This window comes from Grammomys surdaster, unplaced genomic scaffold (genome assembly GCF_004785775.1).
Source record: "Grammomys surdaster isolate TR1022 unplaced genomic scaffold, NIH_TR_1.0 125702, whole genome shotgun sequence".
Lineage (NCBI taxonomy): Eukaryota > Metazoa > Chordata > Mammalia > Rodentia > Muridae > Grammomys > Grammomys surdaster.
In genome coordinates, this window is record NW_021620537.1 from 618,713 (window position 1) to 639,087 (window position 20,375).

The window sequence follows — 20,375 nt, forward strand, 5'->3', positions numbered from 1 at the left end:
CATAGGGAAACTTTGTTTCTAGGGTAAAAAAAGACAGGTCTCTGTTTAGTTTATATGCAAATGTTTAAAATTCAATTTTCTTTATTTAAAAATACAAACATCTGTATCTGGGAAGGGAAGCATATAACGATAGTGTTTGCCCAGTAAACAATTTAAGTCTACAATGATGTCACTCACTGTTTGCATCTCAGTGGCCGCTTGTTCCAGTTGGACTGCTACTGCTTCCTTTGTTTTAAAGGTTTTTGACTTGAGTGTGCAGATAAGACAATGATTGAATGATAGATTATCTACTGTGGAAATTCTATACATCAGCAACTATGAGTTTAGGGCTATCTTTAAAGACTGAATAGTGCTCGTGTTAATTTGACCACTTTGGTTTATATAGAACTAACATTTTGCAATTTGGAACTGAAATTAACTACCAAGGTCCATATAAAGTGAACCAACTCGTTCATCCATTTTTTTTCAAGTGTAATCTGTAATTACTGAATGAATAAGAACACAGAATCATAATTGGTAAAAGCTGCAACGATTCTAATCTAGCCTATATTGCTCTTGAGAAATTCCCTGTATGCATGCTGTCATAGAGGTTTGCTTCTGGTATCAATCAACCTAATTAAAGGTCTGTGTCCTTAAACAGTGCCATTTAATAGATAAAATGTAGACTGTATAACTTTATATTTTCTAGTAAAAACCACATTAAAAGCTAACAAGAAATAGAGGAATGTCTTTTTAGTACCTTTTTTATTTAATCTACCAGTATATCTAATGTGTTATTTCAGTGTGAAGTTGGCACAAAAAATTAATTGGGAGATATCCAATGGGTTAGCCCTTATCTTGGTTTGTCTAATAAACAATTGCAACCATTGTATGATGTCTTGCCTGGTGACCCCGATTTAAATTCTCCTAGAAAGCTTACTGCTGAAGCTAAAATAGCTTTACAATTGGTAGAGGAGAGCATGCAGAAAGCAGCTTTAAAGTGTAGAGATGAATCCCAAGCAATTTTATTATGCATCTTGCCTACTGAGTGTCAACCTACTGGGGTATTGTGGCAAGGAGCTCCTTTGCTTTGGATTCATCCGAAAATTTCTCCAGCTAAAACATTAACCTATTATTCTACAGCTGTGGCTCAATTGGCTATTTTGGGCATAGAGCAATGTATTCAATATTTTGGATGCATCTTCCCCTGAATCAGGGTAATGAGTATAGGTGGGGTATTCTATTGGTTTATCCAAAGCCTTTGCCTCTCCATATATTGGCACTGGTCATAATGCCACCTTTTCAGGGTATAATTGGACATATCAAAATCCATCCCAAGTAATGCATAGTAATCCTTTTGATTTGTGGATGATGTGTAGGGTTAATGGTAGTTGTATTGATATTTCTGTTATGAGTATGTTATTAGGGGGAGGGATGGGTAATGCTAGTTTTAGTTGGAATAGTAGTGATAGTAGTTTTGAAAATTCTGTGGGGTTATTAAGTATTGGTCAAAATGTTAGTTATGGGCCTACACCGGTATGTGTGTGGCCTCCTTTTGTTTTTATATTATATAATGGCAGTTATAACGATAGTTATTTGCAAGGTAGTAATCAAACCTGCTTTTATGCCACCTGTTGGGATGCAAGTAAGTTTTCTCTGGCTATTGTTGCCAGAATGCCTCGTTATATCCCGTGGCCTGTTGAAGCCCCTTCGGCCATGACCTTGTTTAGATCAAAGAGAGATTTCCAATAATTGCAGCTATTGCTGTGTCTGCTACTGCTGCCATGGCAGCCGCTGTTGCTTTGGCTACAACAGATCAGACAGCAGCCACCCTAAATGATTTGTCTGCAGGAGTTGCAGAGGCATTGGATATTCAAAGCCAGGTAAATAGTCAATTGAAAGCATGCATTCTGCTTCTTAATCAGAGAGTGGATCTGGTACAGGAACAGGTGGATATATTAATGGAATTAGCTCAACTGGGATGCCAGTGTAAATATTCGGGACTTTGTGTGACCTCCGTGCCCTTTCAAAATTTTAGCAGAGCAGGTAATTTGTCTAAAGCCCTTTCTCAGTATCTTGTAGGTAATTGGTCAGGTGAATTTGATGCCCTGATGAGAGAGAGACCTACGCCAGTACATCATGCATATTCATTCTACTCGTGTAGATGCCTCCCTTGCTGCCGGGCTGACCGACTAGACACTTCAAGCAATGTCTCATCTGAAGGAGTGGGCTGGAATTGGGGGGGGGGTGTGGCTCTGTGCCTGCTCCTCATCAGTTGCCTAGCGTTCTGGTGCATGTGTAACATGAGAGCTCGACAGGCTAAGAATCAGGCCTTGATGGTGCAAGCATTTGCAGTGGTGGAGATGGGTCAATCTCCTGAAGTGTGGCTCAGCATGCTAGAGAAGTAGTCAGAGATGGGTAAGACTCCTTGGACATGTTACCAACCTAAGACAGGGACCAAACCAGAGCTGTTTGACTCCTGATGACGGGTAAGGAGCATTGTTGCAAGGGGCAACCTAAGACAGGCATTCTCTCCGCCAAAATTAAATAAAAGGGGGAATTGTGAGGAGCGGGTGCGGCGGCCAGTCCAAAATGGCGCCTGACTTCCTCATACACCCTTGGAAAGCCCCATCCACAGTTAGCACTGAGCAGACTCGCTGCTACGTAAGATCAGACCATCTAATGAATGCTGCACCAAGCCAATTGAGAATGCATTCGTGGCAGAATCTGAGTGGTGCAGGCAGGAGATTTAAGGACCATGGAGAGAGGCTCAGGGGCCGTTGGAGAAAAAGACAGGGATCCTGAATAAACGGCTTCGAGAATAGCTCCGTGCGTCGCCGTTTCATTCCGCGGGTTGGAGTGGATAGTGACACACAAGATACATGGAGAAGGGTCAAACTGAACAAGGACTGCATACCAGTTCTGAGGAGCTTTGTTAAAGAGCTTCTTTAGGTCACACTAAAATGTACTGTTCTAATCTTTACACATGCTCAGAATGTATTTCCAGGTTAAGTCACTTGCTATTATCCCAGCTGTCATTTCATGGAAACGCTGTTAAGTAAGCACTGCCACTAACTTGAAATTAGAGATACTTAGAGGTGCAGACACTAAAACAATTCTCAACTGATGTATGAGCTTAAGACTCCAAGGTGTCAAGGAGTCACAAAGTTGTTTTACTCCTTCCTGCGGTTCCAAAGCTGTATTGTGTGACTCTCACCCTTGACAAGGGTCCAGTTTACTTGGTCTTTTCCCCAATTGCAAAATCCAAGGATCTGCCTAACTTTTTTTGTGTTTCCAGTAATTCTTCACACCCCTTTTCACTGCCAAGGGTTCTGTTTCTTATAAATACTTGTCATTACAGACAGAAGGCACCACTGCAGGGGTCATGGCATTTGGGGTGACCTCCTATGGTCTTCAGGCATTTATTTTGGGAACTGAGCATGACTCATCACCACTTCAGAGGAGCTGCAGGATCCTTAACAACCATGGGAAGATGCTGGAACTTCACAGGCCACAAGTCAACAACATGAGACTCAGAGGAAACTAAAGGAAAATGGTGCCTATGTTCTCTTTGGCTACACCCTGATTGGCAGGAGAAATGGAGGGTGCAGGGCTATGATCTGATTAAGACCACAGGATAAGCACAGCATGGGATTATAAACTAGTATGAGAGAATATGAAAGGGAGAAGTTAAGACTTTGTAAGGTCTGCTTTTTGGTCCATCTTTTGAGACAGTCTTGTTATATAGCCTGGGCTGGACTGGAACTTGCTACATGTAGCCCAGGTTAGTCTCAAGTCCACTTAGATGTCAAGGTATGGTATTCCCTTACATGTATGTCAGTACAGACAAAAAGTAATCGGGAGGGGCCCTTCTTTAAGGTGAGATCCAGTTAGCACACTGGGAAAATGGCGTTTCAGAACCAATACAACTGAAAGGTAGCTGAGAGATCAGGTACTGACCACCACTGACACACAGAATGGCTTTAGTTTAGGGGCAGAGAGATTGTTTTTCGGAAGGAAGTTAATTTCTTAGCTGAAAACTGAAGGCTGAGGGGTGGCAAGATGGCTCAGTGGGTAAAGATGCTTGCTGCCAACTCTGAGGACCTGAGTTTGATTCTTAGAACCCCCATGATGGAAGGCAGTTCAGAGGGTGACTAGATGACAACCATTTTTCTGGTTGTAGGGGAGACAGCTTCTGAGAGAGAACAAACTCCATGAAATTCACTAGAGCAAGTCCCCCAGTTCTTCCGAGCCCTTGGTTCTCCCAGTAGAATAAGCAAACACTGGGAAATAAGCCTGGTAGACAACTTGCTAAGGAACATTTAAAGACAAACTCCATCTTAAAAGTGGGAGTTTTTAAGCACAACAGATTTAAATTTCAGAGATATTACTCTAGATAGGTAAGGACAGAATGAGAAAGAAATTAGATGTGGAAATCAGTTAATGAATCACAGCTGAGTCCATATACTGGCCTCAATTACCAAATTCGACTCAGTCCAGAGAACTGAATGCAACACATTCTTACCTTGGGCAATTAGGAAGCTGATAAAGGCAACTTTTATTTAAAGCATGAGGCAATTCAAAGAAAACCCTCTGGGCTGTTATTTTAAAAAAGAAAGGTCTCATAACATCGAACTGGTTTTCAGGTATATTTAGGAAGTAAGAATTAGTAAGGCTAGGTAGCTGCCAGTACACGCAGTATATAAAGTAAGGAAGGAGTCAAAAAGATGTCTGAGTTTTAAGTTAGATTTGGTGGACAGTCACCGTGGCACACACGTAGCCATAAACTCTTCCTATTCTGGTCCTAGTATGTAGGGACATTTCTTTGCAACGCAATTCAGTCATTCTTCCCATATGGCTGTGGAGTCTCTTTGTTCACCTGTGGCTTGGTCTGGGGACTGACTGTGACAAGTCTAATCTGATGGAGTTTGGATCTATCCACTCATCGGGAGGATCTGGCATCTTTCTATTTTTAGCCTTGGTCTCCCAGGAGGGGACCGCGATTTCCATGGCAAGGTCTTAAGAGGCTTTTGCTCTTTTGGAGTATTGTCTTGAGACTGCCGTGAAAAATAAGTCAGTCTAGTCTACTGGGAGATGAGAGGTTATCGGCAGAACTAAGTGGTCCCAGTTAAAGGCAGTGATTAGGAATTACAGTAGCTTTGGGTTTTTAGTTAAATTAACTGACTAGCTCAAACAGTGCATATAAGAGGGAACTGCTTCACCAACCTAAAGGATGGATAAACTGTTTAAAACTGATTGGCAAGGTAGCGGGGGCCGGTGTTTACACAGCTATTTATTGTCTATTGAAATTCAGAAGGTAGTTTGAAAACATTACTCCTTTGTAACATTTAGTAGTGGTAACAAACTCAAATGACTAAGATGGCAGGAAAGAGAAAACAACTCACTTATTTCTCCAGTACAGAAAGTTTAAAGGGATCTCCCCTAAGCGTTTTCTTAAGTACCAGATGTCTCAAAACAACATTGTACTGTAATGTAAGACGCTAAGAATTCACCCTTCGGACAACGTAAGAAAAGCGGAGACAATGTTTGCAAACTACTAGGTCTATGAAAAACAGAGTATTTAGAGACCTACGGTATAATCGTAAGTTTCCAAAATCTTGAATAAATCACTTAAAAACCCGAAGTAGTAGACTTGTAAATATGGGGAGTGGGAGGAAACTGCCACAGTAGTTTACCAAAATACAGCTGTTATATAAGTAGCTAAGGAAGTCAAAACTAGCTTTTTCCTTTCAGAGATTCAGAACCACGCCTTCTTGTTAAGGAAGAAAACTGCTTGTCTGGACCAAAACCAAGATGATGTCCCTTTAAGGTTTGGGAGTTTTGTAAGCAGCGGTAGTTTCATCCACTTGTGTCTCTTTCAAAGAAACGTCCCTCCTTTCTAAGCATTATGACTGACTTTATGTACCCACTGCGTTCTTGAAAAGTCGATTTTAGCAGCCTGAAGTGAGGAGACCATCGTCTCTAGAGCTCCGGCTGGAATTCTGCCACGTTTCATTCCGGATGGAAGCGGCCACTAAGGCAGCCCGTTCTACGGGCGGCTCCCATGCGTAGCCGCGGGTTTGCCCTTCCACATCCAAGCCCTCCGACCGGCCTGGGGCAGCCACAGAGGTGCTCCACACTCACCGCTTGAAACGCAGTCGCCAGCAGCAAGCGCAGTCCCAGAGCGGGCCGCAGCCACCCACCCTGCCCTGCCGCCATCCCTGCGATCTGCCGTCAATCTTCAGGTATCTGAGGACCCCGGTGCCGGGGACGTCCACTGCACTGCCTGATGCGAAACCCGCCGCAAAAGGCCGCTGCTACAAGCCTATTATCCCACAAAGACGAGTGTTAAGTTAGGCGACCATTGGAGCCTGAAAGTGATCGATTGTTAAACAGCCCTCGGGTTCTTTTAGAGATTCAAATCAGGCATTTTCCTAAACTCCCCACACCGGGGCTTCTTATTCACGACAGCACATCCGCTATCCACGAAGCCCCAGATCGTCCATTACTAGTACCGCCTCCTTCTCTGAATTTACCCAATCGAACAACGCCTTGCTTGAGTCCTGTGACAAGGAACCCAACCGTAAATCGAACCGAAAGGGCGATAAGCGGCCGCTCTTCGGACCAATGAACGCCACTGTACCGGAGGATGGGGGCGGAGCCTCTGGTTGCCCGGCAGCGTGCGTCAAGGCGTGCGCGTGGTGGCCGAGGGGGAGGGGAGGGGGCGGGCCGAGGGCGGCGCAGCCGCAGCCGCAGCGCTGCTGGAGGAGCGCGCGGCCGAGAGCGACCGAGGGAGGGAAGGGAGGAAGCGAGGGAAGAGGGCGTGCGGCCGCGGGGTCCCGAAGCCAGGCGACCAGCGGCAGGAGGGCGCCAGGGCCGTCGAGTGGGCTGGGGAGAAGCGTGCACCGGGCGGCCGGCGCTGGCTCCCGCGGGCGGGAGACCGGAGAGGAGGAGGGGGTCGCTGCGGCGCGGCAGTCCGCGCAGCTCCCGGGTCGGGGTCTCCTCCCGGCGCTTCGGTCGCCCTCGGGGCCCCGCTCCCCGCCCCCCGCGGTATGTCTTGATCGCGAGCGGCGGGTTTCATGGGGCTCCTCAGGATTATGATGCCGCCCAAGTTGCAGCTGCTGGCGGTGGTGGCCTTCGCGGTGGCGATGCTCTTCTTGGAGAACCAGATCCAGAAGCTGGAGGAGTCCCGGGCGAAGCTAGGTGAGGCAGCCGAGCGGTTCGCCGGGGCCGGGCTGGCGGGTGGGCATTGCCGGGTATACAAATGGGCTTCCGCAGGGGGCCTCGGAGAGTCCCGAGAGCGGGGACCCAGGCAGGTCGAGCTCCCGCCACCGTGGAGGGAAGCTGGGCTAACGAGCTGCAAGCGCGAGGTCTCTGGCCAGAGGGCTGCCCCGTCGGCCCTCCCAGGAGAGAGGGGACCCAAGTCTGCATGGGGCTGGTGCAGCTGGAGGACACGAACGCTCACTCTCTCATCTCTTCCGAATCGTTCTGGAAAGCCTCAGTCATGTGCAGCGATGGGGACTGGAATTTGAATTAGGGGCACCTGGGCACAGGATCCTTTGGGGATGGTGGTCGTGGGGAGATTCATCGAGGGGAGATGGGCAGAAATGGAAGGAGACTCCGAATGATGGGGAGTGAAAGCTGCTCACTGTAGTGAGTGGCAGGCGTGCCTGAGCCTAGGGTGGTAAGGGACCTTAGAATTGACAGCTTAGGTAGGCTGGCCGTGTGGGACAGCGGAGCAGATGAAAAGCTCTGATGGTACCGAATCCAGACATCTGGGGGACTGAAGTTCTTTATGAGTGGCGCTAACTGGTTGGTTTGGGCTTCAGAGTAGGGTCGTAAGTGTAGGCTGATTGCATGTACAAGAGGGGATCGTTGAGGGTTCGGGATTACAGGGTTTACCTTGTGAAAGGAAAAGAGTGGGGAGAGCGAACCATATGGGCATCTTAAAGAGTTTCTCTCAGTGCCGGAATGGGAAAGGGTGCTTGAAACAGAAAATTGGAGTGCGAACTAGTGCAACAGCAGTCGAAAGCTCGGATAGTCGGTGCTTCCGGATAGTGGAGAACTTTGGTATTTGGAAGTGCTCTGGAGGCTGAGAGACTTAATGATTGACGCGTTTTGATTTAAAAATGTACATGGCACTTGAAAATCAGCTCAGAGGGTATAATTTGAATATGGGAAGCGGCTTTTGCATACACTTTGACCTGGACTGTTTCTTAAACACGATTTAAAGTTACCTTGAGGAACAGCTAGATGCAGTTTGGGGGTATGGATTAATTTTCAAGAAAAGGAGTACCAGAAAAGAATTTAAATTGTATATATAGTAGATATTTCCAAGTTTTGGTAGATTTTTACAGAAGCCTTGAACTCATTTTAATGAGTAGTGTTATAGAGAGAGTATCATTTGATTGATGTCCAGCTCAGTGTGAGAGAGAAGCCAAAGGTACTTCCAGCCCTCATTTCTAGAGTGACATTTGAAGAACTATTGAATTTATGTACTGGATTTAAAAAGGTTTTATATGCTAGAAATCATCACTTTGAATATTGATGGTTGAACAATATATACCTTTGCCGTTCATGTGGCTCGTCACTATAGCATGTACAGTCATAGTCTGGCCTCAGTCATGTATTGCAGGAAGAAAGTGACTCATCTTACAGTAAATTAAAGTTGTTAAAATAAGCATTTGTATTTATTACTTCTTGTATTGGTTTTTGGAATTCTCTAGATATAGAGGCTAGACATGATTAAATTAGCTGATTGTCCTTCTTGCCTAACATTTTTTTCTACATCGTTTGAAGGTTGTTTGTATACACCACCTGGATAATTGTAAAAGTTCAGCTGCCTGAGACTGTAGGCCGCCCCAGGTAGACCCATATGCATCCTCAGGGTTTTCATTCAAGGGAAAACATGCTCTGTCGGGAGTAAGTGCTAACTATGAGAGAAACAGCAAATATGCACCAGAATAAAGAATTCTGAGAAACAATCGAGGGCTGACCATGGTGGGCCAGGCCTGTAGTTCTAGTACTCTAAAAGCTGACACCAGAGGATGGTGAGTTCAACACCAGCATGTGCTGCTACACAGCATTATTCTCGTCTTAAAGAGGGGGGGAAAACAGAAAAAAATAGCTCTCAAATGTAAAAATACCCAGAGATGCCAACATGACAGAGGAAATATAACTTGTCATCTCATTAATCTTCTGATTAGATTTTTTTCTAAGTATTTTTATTTTTAAAAGACACAAGTGTTGTGTTGCCGAGGCTAGCCCAGAACTCCTGGCCTCAAGTGTTCTTCCTTCCTCATCTTTGAAAGAAACTGTAAATGCCCCCTGCACCTTGCCTCCGTCCCCCACTCCCACCCCCTTAAAAAACAAGTCTTGCTTCAAAGGCAGTCCTGAGACTCTGGCGGTTACCCGGACTCCTCAGGAAAGAGACAAGAGTCAGGCCATGACTAGATAACTTTCATCGTGATATTCTTATCTAATCTTCCAAGAACACCAGAGATAACTATTTTTCAGATATAGAATAATCCTTAAATTATAATTTGCCCAGGATTGTATGGCTAGTAAGTGGTGGAGTCAGAATTGGAACTCAGGTATGTTTGATTCCTAATTGAGGACTCCTGTAATTACACCAAGCAGTTTGAGACTTTCTGCTGACATTATACTGCAGTTGAGCTGTTCAAATAGCATTTATAAATTGTATTATCGATGCATATATTGCTGAGAATGAATATCATTCTGAGAAAACTCAATTTCTGACACAAAGGGATTGGTTTAATGCCTTGCCCTTTGCTTATATCCATGTAATGAACATAATTATATTACTCAACGAAATGGACTGAAATAGCTTGTTTCTGCTATTGAAGAAGAAAGCCTTTGGTTGTTTGCTGTAATTGTAAGATGCAACATTAAAAAGCATTTTTGTTTTGGCACCGGAAGGCTATTGAACATTTTACCCTTAAAAGTAGTTTTTATAGCTTATGTCTTCGGCTGTAGGAGATTCCAAAGGGTTGTAATGTCTGTTAATGACTGTAATGCAACCTGGTTAAAGTCAACAATATCCTGATGGGGAGATCTATCTCCACTAAAGCAATAGGTGTATTCAAAAATAAGGCATAGTTACTGGCCTCCTGGGAAATTATCTAAATAGGAATTCCTAAAGCTCCCAATATTAGTTTTCTACTTTAGGGTGTATTTTTTTTCCTTAAAGGAAATATTCCTGAAACTTATTGCTATATGTTGTCTTACAACTTGCTTTTTTTCATTTAATATTATAAACCTTTTTCATGTCATATCTGACATGTTCTGACTTATTCTAATAGCCATGTAATATTCCATACTATGCATGTATCCTAAATTATTATGTCAGTAATAGTCAATTTGTTTCCACAACCTCCCCCACTTTTAAGGCTTGTTATTATAAACAATGTTGCAAGAATCTTTATGTGTCTCTGTTTACCGACTAGTGTGATTTTTGACAAGGGGGTTGTCTGGCTCAAAGGAAACATGTTCCTTACTAATGTTTACCCCAAAGGTTAAGGTACGCTGTATTGTCAGAACACAGAACACACAGCGCTACAAGTGCTCAGGTTTACATTTCTGCCGCAGTGAGGCTGTGAGGTGATGTTATTAAATCACTAGTATTTCCTTAATTTTTAGTTAAGCTAAATTTATAAATACAGTAATGTTTCTAGCGCAGACTTATTTTCTAAGCATTAGACTTAGATAACTCAGCTGCATTGACATTTTAATGAAAGGAGGGCTAACAGACTTTTCAAATTCATTATCTCCAGAACAGGTCATATGATCTTTCTGTCCCTGTGTCACCCAAACTCATTTTCTTTCCTTCTCATTTTGACAACAGCCTCATCCCTTAAGATTTCTAAGGCTTCCTGCGACCTTTTCTTTTACTCTGCATCTAATGTATCAGACATGTATCATTTCTGAAGTGAAAAGTATTTGTAGACTGTGCCTGATATCTGTCACTTTGGATTACTGCTATGTTTTCACTCGTCTCTGCTTTTACACTTGGCTTCCCTGGCTCAGTACCACATAAATAAATGAGTCAAATCTTTACTTTTAAAGGCAGGGTCTCATGTGGCCCAGGCCAGCATCAAAGTCATTGTGTAGTCAAATAGAAGATAGCCTTGAACTTCTTATCCTCCCGTTTCCACCAGGAATTGCAGAATGTTCCCCCAAGCCCAAATTTATACAGCACCAGGAATCAAATAATCAAACCTAGGGCTTCCTGTGGTCAAGGCAGGCCACTGAGTGCATCCCTAGCCTGAGATTTGAGTTAAATCTTGTCATGTAGAACAGGAGAAGATATTTGCAAACATACATCTGAAAAGAGGTTAATGTCTAAGATGTTTAGGGGACTAAGCTCAGTAGTAAGAAATAATCAGATTTAAGTGCTCTGAAAAGACACTTCTCAAAAGAAAATTACTAATTCTTATATATGCAAGAGCATTCAGTGTTATTGATTGCCAAGGAAATATGAAATGAGATGCTATCCACATCTGTTAGAAAGGCCATTAATGGAAAGTTGGAAAACAACAAGTGTTGGGAAATTGTGGTGAAAGGAAACCTTTACATTGGTCTTGAAAATGTGAATTAATGTATCAGTATAGAAAATGTGATAGAGGCTCATCAAAGAATGAAAGCAGACATTGCCTCATAATCCAGTCCACTATTGCTTCTAGGTACCTAGAAAATGAAATCAGTATGTCAAAAAGATTACTGCATCATCCTGGCTATTGCAGAACAATTTACAACAGCAGAAACATGCAGTCAACTTTAAGGTCTATGGATGGATGAATAAAAAAAATTGTCACACATACACAATTGAATGCCACTTAGCCATGAAAAGAAAACAGGCCTGGCATTTGCTCCTGAGCACGGAAAGAAATTAGGTTAGGTCGGATAAACCAAGCACAGAATGCAAGCACTGCATGATCTCAAGTATGTGTGGAATCTGAGAAAGTCGAACTCGAGAAGCAGAGGGCGGTTTGGAGGTCACCAGAGACTGGCGTTTGACAGGGAAGAGTTGGGGAGATATTTAGAGAACAGAAATGTTTACTTAAGTCGGAAGAATAAGTTCAGAATTCTGTTTGCAATGTGGTAACTATATCAGTTATTTTTCCTGTTGCTGTGATAGAGGCAACTGAAGGGAAGAGTCCTGTGTTGGCTCACAGTCTGAGACACAGTCGCTCATGGCACGGAGGCGTGGTCATGGCACGGAGGCGTGGTCATGGCACGGAGGCGTGGTCATGGCACGGAGGCAGCTGATTACATCTGCAGCCAGGAACCAGCCAGGAATGCTCAGCTCGCTCTCTTCCTCCTTCTGTCCAGGAGTCCTCAAGGAACAGGATTCGTCACAGTTATGGACCTGATCTAGGTAGTCACCCACAGGCAGCTCAGACACTAGCCCAGTCTAGATGACCCCTCCAGGGAGAGGCTAATTTAATTTAGATGATTCCTCATCTGATATGGAGAGGTTTGTCTCCTGGTGATACTAAATCCTGTCAAGCTGACAGTGTTAACTCTGTCACTATAGTGAATGGCACTGTATTGTAGACTTACAAATTTGCTAATAACCCACGTAGAGCATAACAGAAAATAAATGTGAAGTATGGCATGGGGTTTGGTAGCTTGATGTAGCAGTTTTACAATGCTTTAAACAATATAGAGTTGCACTTATCAATTTAAAGTATACTGTAAGCCCCTGATATGATAGTACATATCTGTAGTTCTGTTTACTTGCGATGCTGACACAGGAGGCTTGCATAAGATGAGTTTAAGGCCAGCATGGGCGACACAGCAAAATTCTGACTCAAAATACATAAACAAGAACATATTTTCAAAGAAACTGATAAACTTTCTCAGTGTTCCAAGAGCCCGGGAAAGTTTATTCTTTCGTAAGGTGGTCTGGGCTCTACATGTCTGTTCTGCGGTGCTAGTCAGGCCTCTTTGGCTTGCGTTTTTCTTTCTGCTTAATTTGTCCTGTCAGACTTTGAATTCTTTTGTGGTCTCTTCTTTCAGTTCATTTTTGCTTAATCTATTTTGAGGTACTGTGATGAGGTGTGTAAATGTCTAAGGATCATGTCTTTGTAGCCAGCCTCTTTCAGTATGAGATAACTCCATCCTTGTTAATATCCTTTGCTCTGAGACAAGTGTATGTGTTGGAGATGCAATTCCCAGAGCATTGGGAGGTAGGTTCCTTCTGCTGCCCCCTCATTAGGCTACCTCCTGGATCTTGAACTTCCTAGGCTTCACAAGTTTAAGGAAGTAAAATTCCGAGGTGTTTTGTTATAGCAGCACAGACTGGTCCAAGTCAGATGTCTGTTCTGTGCAACGTTAATGTAGGTGATTGTCTTTTGATGGGTGTCAGTGTGGTGTGTTTCCATCTTGTTAGTGGAAGCCAGAGGTGCCACGGGACGTCTGTATTATTTGCTTCTCTCTATTTTTTAAATTCTTTTTATATGTTTGAGTATGTAGTGTTGAGCCTGTGTGTATTCATATATGCATGTGTGTGGGTACACATTTGTGTACAGGTGCATGTTTAGATTATGTGCATGTTCATGTGGGTGTCCAGGGTTAATATTAAGAATCTGCCCTTCTATAGGCTATTGCTTCTTTCTAGTCCAGTTCTCTTAGTCCTAAAGCTCCCAGATTCAGCTGGTTTTACCACCTTGCACTAAAAATACCCCATCTCGTCACTTTGGAGGCTGGAATTACAGGTGGACCATGGTGTCTACCCAAGATTTCCATGGGTTCTGGTGATCAGAACTCTGGTCCTCTTGGTTGAGCCACTTCCCAGTTCCTCCATCTTAGTTTTGGAGATAGGATTTGAAGTAGTCAAGGTTCTCGAGAGGAACAGAACTGATAGAATGTGTGTATATACACATGTATATGTTATATGTATGTGTGTATGTAGTATGCATGCATGTATGTATGTATGTATGTATGTATTCATGCACTAAAAAGGGATTTATTCGAGTGGCTTACAGGCTATGGTCTCAGTAGTGCAACCATAGCTGTCTCCGGAGACAGAAAGGACAGGAATCCAACGGTTGTTCAGTTCATAGGGCTGAATGTCTCAGCTGGTCTTCAGTATATCTTGGGATCCTAAAGAAGTAGATTCTGATACCAGCAGGATGAGGGCAAACAAGTGTGCAGTAGAAGCTTCCTTTGTCACGTCTTTTTTTGTGGGCTGCTACCAGAAGGTGTGGCCTAGTTTAGGGTGGGTCATTACCACAATGATCCAATCAAGAAAAACCCCTCACAGTTTGCCCAGCTGCTTGGGTTTAGTTGACTCCAGATGTGGTCAAGCTGACAACCAAGATTACACATCACAGGATGTTTCACTGAACTTGTAGGTTTGTGTTTCTGCTACACTGTCTAACCAGTGAGCCCTGGGTCTCTGCCTGTCTTGCTCCCCACTCTGGGCACTTCAAATGTCTGTGGCTACACACAGCTTTAATCTGGGTACTGGAGTTCAAACTCAGGTCTTCATGCTTCCTCAATAAGCACTTTACCCTTGATACATCTCGGATGCTAAAGATTTGTTGTAGGCAGCATATAGTTGAATTTTGCATCTAATTTTACAATCTCCTCAGTAAGTGGAATGCTTAAAGCGTTTGCTTTTGATGTAATTCTTGATGTTGTTGCCTTTAAATCTCTGAATTGCCTTTGGTTTCCTTGTTCCATCTGTTCTTTTACTTTTTGTGCTTTTAGGCTGAAAGCAGGTCTCCCCCCCCCCCCCTCATGTTTTTCTCGTTGGATGAAACACTAGCACTGCTTTGTCCATGTGAATGTGGTTTCTTTATGAATTATGGTATAATATGTGCCATAAATTTTGTTAAAATTGTTATACATCTGCAGTACATTATTTTTGCTTTAAGTAACCGATTATTTTTTTCAAAGATGCAAACATTCTTTAAGCGTTTTAAGTTTCACCTGTGTACTTACCATTCTTAGTGTTTCCCATTCCTTTGTGTTCATGCAGATTTTCATTTTTCTTTCATCCTATGAGATTTCTATATCATTACTTACACCGAAGAATCTGGTCTGAATTCTTTTCATTTTTGTATGTCTGTAAAAGCATTTACTGCCTTAACGTTTGAAAACATTTTTGCTGAGTACGGAGGTCAACGTTAATTTGTTTTGTCAGAGCTTTGAAGATTTGGTTCCACGGTCTCTGCTATGATTTGTATTTTTGTTCCACTGTATGTAATACATCGCTTTCTCCTGTTGATGGGTTGTGCGCTTTTTCACTTGATTTTAAGTGATTGGATTATTATGGCCCTTGCTGTTGCTTCCTGTGTTCAGGTATGGAATATTCTCCCCTAGTCCATGTGTTGACGGCTTGGTACACAGTGCTGTGTTTAGAGGTGTAGCTTCTGGGAGTGATTAGTTCATGAGTTCTCTACCAGACAAATGGAACAGTTAATCCACCGATGGTTTCAAGTTTGATGGACATATTAGGAGGTGGTGGGAAGTAGGACCCCAAGTTTCTTGGGAAGTTAGTGTGAGCCTTGAGAGGTTGACCTTGTTCTGACTCTTCCCTCTGTGTCTCTCTCTCTGTTCCATGGCTACTGTGAGGTGCCCAGTGTTGCTCTCCAGTGCCTACGCTTTAATGTACTTCAGTCTAGACTAAGAAGAGTGGACTCAGCCAGCCATAGGCTTCAACCTCTAAAGCCCGAGCCAAAACAATCGTCTCTTCTAGTTTGTTTTTGTCAGATGTTTTCACAAGGATGCAAAGCTGACTAAGACCCTTGGGGTTTGTTGGACTTTTTTGGACCTATGGTTTTATAGTTGTTACTATGTTTGCATATTAGGGCTGTTCTACTTCAAATCAGTTTTCTGTGTTCTTTCCCTTCTCCTTCAGAAACTCATATTCGTGTTAGGTTGCATTGACTTGTCCAGAGCTCAGTGATGTCTGCTCATTTCCCCAGACTTTTTAATATTTGTTCTTTTAAGTAGCTTTGATATCATCTTCAGTTCAGAAATCCTCATTCCTGTACTGTATAATCTGCCTTTAATCCCAGTCAGCACACCCTTCCCTCCAAGTTTAGAAGCCCAGTTTGGATGTTTAATAAATTATTTTCTGTTTACATCTTTAGGATGGGCTCACTTTCCTGTATTTTCTTTAACAAAGGAACTTTGTTATAATTCTTTCGATATCCTTGTTTATTAAATCCTGCCTTCCCTGTCATTTCTGAGTTACATTTTATGGATTGGCATTTCTGTTTCTTATGGCCAAGACTTTCTTACCTCTGTAGAAATTATCCTGATGATTTATAACTAGGAGCCAGGCATTATAAATTGTATTCTGTTATATATTGCATATTTCTATGCTTTTGTAAATATTCCTAAGCTGCTTTTTGGGACATGTTCATATTATCTAGAAACAACTTGATTTGTTTGTTTGTTTGGTTGGTTGGTTTTGGTTTTGTAGGGGGGATTAATGTAGCCTTTAATCTACAGCTGACTCTGCTCTGAGCGAAGGCAGTATCTGTGTTATTTCCTTCAGAATTCTCTGTGATGTTCTGTGCATTGCAAGAGTTTCCCTTGTAGCCTACGGGAGCATTGGTTAAGACTTTACACCCCGGTCTTGAATGCTTCTCTGGTTTCTTCACAGCCGTACACTGTCCAGCCTTCTGCTCTCTCTGAACTCCAGCTTTCCCTCCCTCCGTGCTTCCTTACCACCCCCCTTTTCTTCTTAGCCTGCAAATTCGTTCAATAGGAGTGATTTGCCACAACGCATTCCATGCTTTTACCTAGATGGCTTTCCCTGTGTACCAGTAGAAGAAATGAGTGGGACTGCTGGAATCCGGGAAGATAGAAAGAAGCCTGGTGCAGGAGGTCACCTGTAAGTCTGAAGTCAGACTCTCCCTGTGACCCAGCCTGGTTAGCGAGATGCTGTAGATGTGATGAACAGAGTCCTTGAACCTTTGGTGAGAGGGGCGCTCGACAGGGCTTCTTTAGACGGACTTGAGAGGAGGCGTCTGGACTGAAAGATCAAAGGAGGCGTCCTCTCCTCTCCCCTTTGTTTTGTCTTAGGTTTCTTATAAGTGGCTACTGCTCCTCCTGCCTGCTGCTGCAGTCCAGTGGGCTGGTTTGGACTCCTTAGCTAACCTCCAGAGTTAATTCTCCTCCTGGACTGCGGTCTGGAAACGCTTTTCAGGCTCCTCGTAGGATCCACCTCATTCCCTTTCTCTGAGAAATCACTGACCTGCACTGATTTTCTGTTTAATATCTAATGTCTGAAACCTGTTTATTATGTACTGTTATTATCCACTGATCTAAGGTAAGAGAGCCTGGGTTCCTGTCTTGGAGAGAAGTGAGAGCTGGTGTATTTTATCTTAGGATACAACAGTAAAGTAGGATGATCAGTGTTGTAATTTTCAACTAAAGCCGATGCTGTAAATTTAAGGAAAGAGTCCTGCTTTGGTCTTCTAAGCTCGTGCTGAGTCCCTTTGTGACTTTTGAACTCAAAGGCAGAGGTAAGACTTACTGTTAGCCATTACTTCTTGTATGAACCGAACATGAGTTAGTTCATATAAGTACGATCAGTTTTATTTCGATCTCAAGAATTAGATGTAATTGGATGCCTTAGGCACAGATGAGTCCAAGATGGAGATTTTCAGACTAGTCTGTGAAGCCCCTTGGTCAGGAGGGGTTTCTGCTTTTCCTGGGAGAGTGGCTTGTTGCAGGGTATGGGTAGATGACTAGTTTTCTTCAGAGATTTCTTTTCTGCCTTTCTTTGGCAATACTAATTCCAAACTCAGTAGTAGGGTAGGAGATCACAGGGGTGGTGGTGCTCATTACAGCCAACGTGCATACTGAATGACCATTATAGCAAGTATGTTGGATAGATAGAAAACACAGGTAGGTTACGTTAAGGAAAATAGTATAGTTCTCGGGTGCTCAACATTGTGACGTAATTCTAGACAAAGATAGAGTGTATCAAACACGTGGTTATGATGCAGTGTCAAGGACAATGCTTTTAAACTGGTATTGTTGGATCTCTGTGTTGGAAGGTGGAGTTTGAAGTTGTATATTGGTTTGGTATTTATGTAGCAGTTTTAAGACTGCATTTATAGGGAAAGTTAAGTCTTCTTTCCTAGTCCTCGTACAGTTTAGAATGGGTCTCTTAGTATTGTCCTATTGTTCCCTAAGCTTGTGACATAGCTAGCAATAAGGTAAGCACCAAGAGGACATTAGAGACTGGCGATTCCTGGTGGGAAAGGGGACTTCTGTAGGAAAACATGTTAGGGCTTGTTCTTCGTGGCTGTGGATTGCGGATGCTGCTTAAGACTTACGCGGCCTGTTCATCTCTGAGCATGCGTTGTTTGAGTTGGGATAACAAATGATTTAGAACTGTTATACTCTGTGTAGTTTCAGTGCTTTGGAGGAAAACAGCATGAGAAATGGGGCGGTCAGCCTAGGATTTTTGAGCTGAATAGATGACTCGGTTTCGGCGTCGGGATGCCCGTGGCTGGCTTGGTCATCAGGAGCTCAGTGGTTAGCACTCCTTTGCATTGTGTTTGCCAGAGAGGGCATGAGGTAATGTGCCTTTTACCTTAATAGTGACCTTAAATTTTTTTTAAGAACTAGCTGTATAGTATACACATATCAAAAATCTTGCTGACTTACGAGTTTTATTCAGTATCCGATAAAGCCTAAATTCTACACTGTTTTCATCCTAAGAGCAGAGTGGTTGATTAAAGCTCTCTGTTGTTCCTTTCTAAGGTATGATGCAAAACACTTAGTTCTTAAATATTCAGTGGTGAGAAATATTGGCATGAGATTTGGAGCTTGGAATAAAATTGAATTATTGGCTTAAAATATAAATCATAGAAGCTGGCGTGACAGCATGCCTGTACCACTCACTAGAAAGCTGTGTGAGGGGCACAGTGAGTTCAGGCCTGCAGGACCCCGCCCCCAGAAAGGAAAAGGATATGGGGAAAGTCTTTCCTCAGCCTCTCCTGTTACTTGCTGACTACCTGTGTGGGCAGTGGTGAATCGTCAGTTTTGATCACTAAGATTCATTTTGATCAGATGATCCATCCACACTTGTGGGTATTCTGTGTTTGGGTGCTAAGAAGCTGCCTCCAGTTTCCAGCATTTTAAACTGCAGCCCAGCTTTAATGCTTTTTAATGAAACATACTCAGGTCTTTCATAAAATGTGGGATGTTCTTGGTGTATTGTATATCCTTGGCAGAACACCAAGTTAGGCTAATCGTTTCTTCCATAGAGGAGCTAATTAGGAAGACTGGCTTGACATGATCTTAGGTGTGTTTTAATAGCTTCTTCATTTTATTAAATTGGCTCGAATAAAAACCACTCACCATTGCACTCAAGGACATAAATTCTTATGCTCATGTTTTGAAAGTTGAAACAAACAGAAAAAGCAAGCAGCCTTATGTGGTGATAGTTTAGCCTAGAATAGGTTTCCTAGTGTGGAAAATGAGCAGAGTGTGTGACCTTTGCTACTGACACTGGCAGTTGGCTGTGGAGTGTTGGTCAGATTTAGTAATCAGCCTGTCTGGGATGACTGATAGGTTGGATGGTACTAAATGTTCTTTTTCTTTGTCCACCACTGGAACTGTGTGATTAATTAATGCTATGACTATTTATTGTCTGGCCTTTTTCCTGACTGTCTTAACTCCTCTTTTTGGTCCCTTTTTCTTTGTCATGACTCTTCATTCTTTGCCCTCTGCCTCATTTTTTTTTTTTAATGTTTTTCACTTTTCCCCACTGTGACCTTAGAAGGTTTACCTTTAATACAGTTATAACAGCTGGCCACTGTCATGTACTATGCATATAGTATATTTTCCTTTAATATACATAAGCATTACTCTTTGGAGTTGCTATAAAGAACAGACAGTGAATGTGAAGACGTTTGAAAATATGAAATAGTATACTTATGTTATTATTGATAGTTCTATTAGTGAGCTGGCCCAATGTACATGGGCGTTGCTTCGAGTCTGAGGATCTCAGCTGTTCTTTAATCTGTAAATGCTTGAAGGGGAGTATGCTCTCTCCCCAATAGATAAATAAATTTAAAAATATGGTCCTAATAACAACACTACTTTCTCCTTATTGTTGTCTCCGTAGTTGAGCGTAACTTGAAGTTTACCTTTCTTACTAGTGTGGACTGTCCAGTGCCCCAGTCCTGGGGCCGTGTCACTCATGCAGTGTCCAGATCACAGAGCTCATGCTGCGTGAGTGCCTGACTCCACAGTCTAATCTAAGGCAGAAGCACTGGTCACCGTGAGTCCTAGCCTTTCCTGTTGCTACTGAGACACAGTAATACATTTCACACATGTTATAGAACACCTTTAAGGATAGTACCAGATTCCCATCACTGCTTCATCCTAATCCACAC

At 42.9% G+C, this 20,375-nt stretch overlaps 2 protein-coding genes across 3 annotated transcripts in view; one reads left to right on the plus strand and one right to left on the minus strand.

Annotated features, from left to right (window-relative positions):
* Positions 1-6,246, minus strand: part of Selenof (selenoprotein F) — a 31,346-nt gene extending 25,100 nt beyond the window's left edge. The window contains exon 1 of the mRNA XM_028788147.1: positions 6,124-6,246. Within this exon, the coding sequence (XP_028643980.1) occupies positions 6,124-6,198 (75 nt within the window). The 5' untranslated portion in view covers positions 6,199-6,246. The remainder of the gene's footprint in view (positions 1-6,123) is intronic.
* A 782-nt stretch (positions 6,247-7,028) lies between these two features.
* Hs2st1 (heparan sulfate 2-O-sulfotransferase 1) overlaps positions 7,029-20,375 on the plus strand; it is a 140,090-nt gene continuing 126,743 nt past the window's right edge. For both annotated transcript variants that reach the window (XM_028788137.1, XM_028788138.1), the window contains exon 1: positions 7,029-7,182. In XM_028788137.1, the coding sequence (XP_028643970.1) occupies positions 7,059-7,182 (124 nt within the window). In that variant the 5' untranslated portion in view covers positions 7,029-7,058. The remainder of the gene's footprint in view (positions 7,183-20,375) is intronic.